Source organism: Anabrus simplex, chromosome 2, assembly GCF_040414725.1.
Source record: "Anabrus simplex isolate iqAnaSimp1 chromosome 2, ASM4041472v1, whole genome shotgun sequence".
Lineage (NCBI taxonomy): Eukaryota > Metazoa > Arthropoda > Insecta > Orthoptera > Tettigoniidae > Anabrus > Anabrus simplex.
The window spans coordinates 341,594,267-341,602,458 of record NC_090266.1 but is presented as its reverse complement, the minus strand read 5'-3'; the positions used below and the strand labels follow the sequence as shown (position 1 = coordinate 341,602,458).

Here is an 8,192-nt window from a genome sequence, read left to right as displayed (position 1 = left end):
CAATGTACTTCAAATATGAGAAATCACAATATAACTAAGAGTGGCAAAACAAAACGTTTGCTGATGAATTAGGTAATGCATTCTGTATGACTCAACCACCTCTCTGAAGTAAATTGCAAGTAAAAGAATCAAAATTTTCAGTTTTTTTAGAGTATGTTAACACTATTGAAGGGGGGGAAGAAGGCGAGATGTTATATACTTCGCTACTGATCACAAAAAATTATACACCAGTAATGGAGTTGAAGGATAAGGCTGAGTGGTTCAAATCTGGACCACAATCAATTTTAGAATTATTTTGAGCATGTCTCAAGTAACTTACCCATTTCTAGCCTCAGAGATAAAATATATGTAGCTTACTTCCTCCCAGAGCTGTAAAAGCTACAACCGAGTGCACACACACTCTCAGCTTTGAAGACAAAATACCTGGGTTCAAAATGCAAGGATTCCAGATCTGCAATTCTCTTCTCTAGGCACAAATTGACACAGTTATGATAAACAGAAGGAATCAATACTCTGTAAGAGATTCCTTTAAAAGTATTTTAATAGAACATGGGAGATATCCTAGACAAAGGATAAGGTGTACACATGAATAGAAATTTAATGCGAAGGAATTTTGCCCTACAAGCTTGTACAAAAATCTACAAATACTAAATAATTATTTAAAAATTTTATTTTACACAATGAAATATATTTATCAGGATATACTGAACATTAGGAAAATTAGACATGCAACAACTGTGCTATAAATTATACTTGTGTCTGAATCTATAAAGACTATTATGTACAAGAATTCCATTTCTCTGTATGTACGTAATGTGACAATGTTGCAATACCCCTGAGAAGCCTTTAAGGCACACTAGTATGCTATGGCACACTGGCTGAGAAGCACTTATTTAGGCCACTCTCCACTTTCATGGTTTAAACACCCTAACACACACACTCCTTTTAAAAAGTCTTATAAAATAGAAATACTGAAGTATTTTTTTCTGCTCTTTTTTCTCTCAGAATAGTGAAACATTCAAATAGAGTTCTCCCGTGAAACACAGAAATACTGAAACATTTTGGCCTTTCTGAACACCTTCATACTTGCAAAATCCTTCTGGAAATACTGAAATATTTTGGCCTTTTAAGGAATCTTATTCTAATATCATTAAAAAAAAAAAGAAGGCTTTTGCCATTAAATTTACAAACAATGAAATTATTCTGACAATTTTCATTATAGTACTAATAAAATAAATTTTCAATCACAGAGTTCTGCTGTAAAATATATAAATACTGGATCTCCAAATTAAATTCCATCATGAAATACAGAAGCAATTTATTTTTTACCCCAAAATCCTGCTTTGAACTTCTGCTGCAATGTATTGAAATATAGTTCTACCAATACTGAAAATATTTTTGGCTCTTTTCATGTCCTGCTTTAACAAAATGTTCAGTCATAATTCTCCCATGGAAAAATCCCCCAGAAATGGGAATTTCAATGTTCAATCACAGTTCTGCTATTGATAAACACAGAATTGGGCATTCAAATTCCAGGTTATAGAAGTAGTTTACACTCGCACCTGAAATTTGATATTTGTCACAATGTCGCATTAATAACAGTCAAATAATTCTAAAAATAAATAATTAGACTTCCTCTTCACTCTCTTCCATTTTGAATAGTCTTCTATCATCATCATCTGGATTCATTTCACTACCTGCAATGCAAATTATTCAAATTACTTACAAGAAAGTAATGAACTATCATTATGGCACATCAACTTTTCTCAATCCCCTTCTACTAAAACTTTTCATATATCTTGGAGTTTAAATACCATAATAATTTTTACATTTTTAATAATAATAATAATAATAATAATAATAATAATAATAATAATAATAATAATAATAATAATAATAACCAGCTAGGAATTAAATGTCCCTTAGTCCTATATTGTGCAAAATCTTACAGCAATTTTATGTGCATTTAGCCTGATATAGACTTCCCTGCACAATGCAAAAACGGTACAAGAGGCAGCAAGTGAGGCCCATCTCAAAAAACACTGTACCATTTCCTGTAGAGCGGAGTCCAATACTCCAGTCAATTTTACAAAATTTCACTGTATTGTACAAACCACAGTCACACCTTTAGGTGTCGGTAGAGAATTGCGCACCTGATTGGTTCAAGAGGCCATTTTCTTTTGACAGAAAATGGTGGTCACAGTATCACAGAAAACCTTGAAAATACGTAGTCGCAGTAAGGACCAATCACAGACATGTCAATTCACCGCAATTTTGAATAGTCTCATCAGATCAAAATTGATTGAAATGTGTTTTTCACAGTATTTTATAATCTATGGCACGCAAAAGTTGTACAGCAATGTGGTAGCTTACTTACAGTACTTACTTACTACTGTTACAGTGTTCTACAAAGTCATAAAACTGGATCATAAAGCTGTAAGGCACCAGTAACTTTACGAAACGAGAACTCGCGCTCAACTTGTAAATACAGAGTTGTAAGAGCTGGATGTTCACGCAGGAAGTAGCTGCGCGGAATTAGGCATGTTACAGGGACGTGGACAAGCTACATAGAGCAGTGACGGTTGAAAACTTTATAGAGTCACGCCTTTTTTAAAATTTTCATATCGTACTCTTCGAAGCATCCTTTACGAAGACTTGATTTTTCTGAAGACTCTGATATTCTTCTAAGGAAGTTATAATAAACTGAAAAACTAATTATCGCCACGTAAGCACTGACAATGAACAAATTCATTGAAATACCACCTGAAACATTATGCTGGACTCACTTAACCAAGTAATAGGTACATAGTCAATGCGTAGTGAATTGTTGCATCTATCTGGGCTTAAGAGAAAAATGATTCTTTAGCATACTGTGGTGTTTGCAGCAAGGTAAACCTATCTGCACATTCGAGTTCAGAACTTGTAACATACAAGATCAGTTTCGAGGCGATACCAGATTGAGATACGAGACCTACTGTTCGTCGCCTGGAATGGCTACATGGTACTAAACGCAGCCAGCATGTAATTTTTACGATGGATTCAGCGTTTGAATCTAGCTACGAGTTTTTAATTTTTAATTTTGTACTCTCAAAGACATTCTTAATGAAGGTTTAACTTCCTTAAGCCTTAAAAGTCACTTTTCACCTTTAAAAAGAAAGTATACATCAGAAAGGAATAACAACATGCGACTTTCAAATGGCAAACAGCTACAATGAATGAAGCTCACTGCATTTATTGTTAGCATTATGACACACCCATTCAACCAAGCAACTGCGCATGTTCGACTTGAAGAACGACTGGACTTCATATGTAGGGCACATGAAGGAGCACATAGTAATATTTACAGCAAAGTGCAGGCAGGTTCCACCACATATGTTGCAGCAAGCAAGAATGACTCATCTCTACCGTGCTCAGATATGCATTAACAAAGGAGGTGGTCATTTTGAACATTTTCTTCATTAATCGAATGGCCATGCACAAGCCCACTGCACTTTTGTTGGTAACAGCATATTTTACCGCAAATAGCTCTTTTAAGAGCTACATGAAAACAAACATAACAGAGTACCTGCAACATGAGAACTGATCATGATTTAGATTAGTCTTCAAGAACGCTATTCACACAAACATTTAACAACAAAATAAAAAAATCGTCCTACGTCGGATTCAAACCTCCGACTAACAAGCACCGAATTCCTCATCTAACTTCAAGCACGCTTGGCTACCATGAGCTGTCATCGCCAGCGTTATAACAACACTACTTCTAGTCATTCAGCCATCATATTCTCAGTACATGAAGTTTCTGCGATACAGAATTTTCAAGATTCTTTAAAATCTTTCTGTATTTTATTGTTAATGCTGATTTTGTCGACACGAGTAAATGAATTACAGAAAGCGTAGTAAGACCACACATCGTTGTGAGTAGTCAAGGTCAATGTTTTTAGGGTAGGCTATAATCTGTGGGTTGCATAAAACTGAGTAAATACGGGCAGCTGTACCACGCGGTATATTTATACATTTGTTAACTGAAAATTCAATATTAAAAGACAAAAGAATGTCTCTTTTTTTAAATATACGAAGACTGGAAATTACTTGAACTGATACTTTTGCTTTCTTAGTTCAAACCAGACACTCTGCACTTTCTTAACCCTTACCCTCTGACATACTACCACCAGATTTTATAACTATTGCACACATTTCGTATGAGTTGGTTACTTCGATGGTTTTTGGCAATTTTGAGGGGCTGTCATTTTTTCCTACAGTTCTCCTACTAGCCAGTAAATGTACTGCCTCAAGGCTGACATATCTGAGCACGTTCAAATACTACTGGAATGAGATGGAATCAATCCCGTTAAATTGGAATCAGAAGGCCAGCGATCTTTCATCTAAGCCACTCAGCCCGGCAAGTGGTCAAAGAAAAGACTAACAGGAGACCACCCTTGCTGCAAGAGAGATCAGACAGTTGCGACTGAATTTCTCTAAATAACATTTTTACGCCAATAATGAGGCCTTTCCTTTTACAGTAGATAATGCTTACGACTCCAGGTTCAGTGAATCATCAAATGTGAAGTATGTCTTGGAATAATTTTCAGTCAAAAGACCTTGTGGTTCACTGTCGGACTACCACATGGAAGGTTTTCAGCGAAGTAAGGATGGGAAAGGGTTAGGGTTGGGAAGGAAGTGACAGGACCTCAATTTAGGTATAGCTCCAACATTTGCCTGGTGTGAAAATTGGAAAATACAGAAAACCATCTTCAGAGTTTTCGATGGTGGGGTTTGAACCCACCATCTCCCAAATTTAGCTCACAGCCACGTGACCTAAACTGCATAGTCAACTTTGTCCATACAGTCAGAAGAGGGATTACCATTGAGTCAAGTTTACTGATGTACTCACTCTGCCAAGGATGGTTGCTTAGTCGCACTTCATTTTAAAACAATAATCACAACCACTATCAGAGGCCAGAATTAATGTGAAAAATGGTCATCACATTTTACAAAGACAATGAGAGGATTTGTATATCTTTTTTCACCTATACAAAAGTTGCTAAAGATTGTGTACTATGTTCTTACCAAAAACAACATATTCACCAGACAATAATAATAATAATAATAATAATAATAATAATAATAATAATAATAATAATAATGTATGTATGTTTAGTCCTCAGCCCGAAGGCTGGCTGGATCCTCAACAGCTCCGCCATTAGCTGTCATAGATGGCCTAGGCATCACTGAAGAGGCGTACTAGGGAAATGAGGAGCGAGGTAGTTTCCCGTTGCTTTCCTCACCGAGCCAGAAGTTGCTATTACATATCAGTCTGCCAAGCCCACTGAAATGCATGCACCAACCGACCCTATGAGCAATATTTTCACACCATTCATAGCAGGGACTGGCTGCAGAAGGAATGGCATTACTAGCATCACTCATACCTAAGTCACTTTCATTTTGTCAAAGCCAAGGATAAAGCTGAGACAGATCAATGAAAGTAACAAGATTGCTCTAGCCCATACCAGAAGACATAGTGCACTGTAAACACTAGGTCCCGCTAGCAAAGGCATATTATAATAATAATAATAATAATAATAATAATAATAATAATAATAATAATAATAATAACAATAACAATAATAATAATGATAATAATAATAATAATAATAATAATAATAATAATAATAATAATAATAATAATATCTTTTTATGTTTCACAGTTTTTGGAGATGCAGAGGCTCCAGAATATAGTCCCACAGGAGTTCTTTTACATACCAATAAATCTACTGACATGAGGCTGATATATTTGAGCACCTTCAATTATCACCGGACTGAGCCAGGATCGAACATGCCAAGTTGGGGTCAGAGGGCCAGTGCCTGAACTGTCTGAGCCTCTCAGCCCTATTCACAAGATATTTTGAAAACTGATGAAGAGAAAAGTGGGAGGTCATCAACAACACTGACCACAGAAAACACTGCTATTAAGTAAATAAATCATCCAAGAAGACCCTCGAGTTACATAGCATGACAATGAGACATCACTTGGGATTGGATCATGGAGAGTTACATCAGGAAAATACCCCTGCGCTGGGTGCCTCAGAAACCTCAAAGGAGCACAGACACACATCGGGTGAAACAGTGCCAGAAAATGTTCCTAGTGCTTCAATAATGGCACTGCTTTCTGTACTTCTCAGATTATAACCAGTGAGGAAACATGGATTTACCAGTATGATCCAGAAACAAATGATCAGTCGGTCCAGATCTTCTTCAATGAGAATCCACCAGTCAAAAGGGTTTAAAGAGCAGGAAAGAATGGTGTTTATTTTCTTTGTTGAGAGTGGTCATGTAGTACACACACCTAGAGGTGTGTAATCATAAAATTATTTTCTCTACTTATAGCAAAAATGATATTAAAAATTGCACTTTATAGCAATAATTATTCAAAGAAATAGCATTTATTAGCTATAACCTGTTTTGCTACTTTATTACACCTATATGAAAGGGGTAATGAGATTAAAATATTAGGCCTATATAAATGGACTAATATTTTAAAATATTAGGCCTATATATATTGACCCACTCCTGTGAACTATGGGACCTTGCCACGCAGGGGAAGCTTGTGCGTTCCAATGAAGCTGATAATCGAGCCGTAGGTGCAACAATATTGGATTGATGTCTGTAAAGACACCAGACTCATGAATGGTTCACTGAAAAGGCGGTAGAACCCCTTCAAAAGTTGCAGTCTGAATGACTGACTGACACGGCCTTGCAACAATATTGAACATAGCTTAGCTGTGTTGGTACTGTTACACGGCTAAAAGCAACGGGAAACTACAGCTGTAAATTACTCCCGAGTAAAATGTCCTGGAGGTAAATTAGTCCCCCATTCGGATCTCTGGGTAGGGACTACACAAGAGTGGGAAATCATCAGGAAGATTAATACTGACATTCTGCGAGTTGGATCATGGAATGTTAGAAGTTTGAACGACTGTGGTAGGTTAGAATATCTGAGCAGGGAAATGGACACTCTAATGTTACTAGTTGGAATTAGTGAAGTAGAGGTAGAGAAGGATTTTTGGTCAGGCGACTACAAAATTATCAACACAGAATTGAACAGGGGAAATGAAAGAAAGAGTTTGTTTAATAACTAATAATAAAATAGGGCTGCAGGTGAGCTACTATGACCAGCACAGTGAACGAATTATTGCTGTCAAGATAGACAACAAGCCAATGCCCACCACAAATACTGTAGGTATATATGGCTACTAGTAGTTCAGCAGATGATGAAGAAATCAAAATAATGTATGAAGAGATAGAAGATTATAATACAATATGAAAAAGAGACTAGAATCTAATAGTGATGGCAGACTGAAATGTAGTGGTAGGCTAAGGAAGAGAACTTAATGTAGTAGGAGGATTTGGAATGGGACAAAGGAATGAAAAAGGAAGTCAGCTGGTTGAATTCTGCACCATCATAATTTAGTTCTTGCTAATACTTGATTCAAACACCATAAATGATGACTGTATGAGACGTGGAGACACTGGAAGGTAACATAGACTTCATTATGACTAGGCAGAGATTCAGAAACCAAGTGTTTGTTGGCAAGACCTTCCCAGGAGCAGATGTGGGCTTTGACCACAACTTGTTAGTCATGATGAAGATGAAGAAACTGAAGAAAGGAAGGGACGCAAGAAGATGTGATCTAGACAAGTTGAAAGAAAAGAATGTGAGGAATTGTTTTAAAGAAAATGTTGCACAAGGCCTAAGTGAAAAGGTTGAAGAAAACACAATAGATGAAGAATGGACAGTCATGAATGAGACCAGTAGGGGTGCTGAAAGAAAGCTAAAATCAAGTAGGAAATAGTGGAAAACTCGGGAGATATTAGACCTGATTTACAAATGACAGAAATACAAGAATGCAAACAAATTAGGATGGCACAAAAGAATACAGGCGATTAAATAATAACAATGATAGAAAGTGCAACACAGCTAAGGAAGAATGGCTGAAAGAGAAGTGCAAGGATGTTGAATGTTGTAGTAAAGGTAGATACTGCATACAGGAACATGAAGGAAACCTTTGAAGAAAGGGAAACTATGTGTATGAATATTAAAGAGCTCAGATGGAAGACCACTTCTAGGGAAAGATGGCAGGACCTTATCCAACAACTGTATCAAGGGAAAGAATTTGATGGTAACGTTCTAGAAC

General features: G+C 36.5%; 1 protein-coding gene across 3 annotated transcripts in view; it reads right to left on the bottom strand.

The window, feature by feature from the left end:
• Positions 1 to 652: 652 nt before the first annotated feature.
• Hr78 (Hormone-receptor-like in 78) overlaps positions 653 to 8,192 on the bottom strand; it is a 290,574-nt gene continuing 283,034 nt past the window's right edge. For all 3 annotated transcript variants that reach the window (XM_067140733.2, XM_068226174.1, XM_067140735.2), the window contains one exon: positions 653 to 1,697. In XM_067140733.2, coding sequence (XP_066996834.2) covers positions 1,627 to 1,697 — 71 coding nt within the window. In that variant the 3' untranslated portion in view covers positions 653 to 1,626. The remainder of the gene's footprint in view (positions 1,698 to 8,192) is intronic.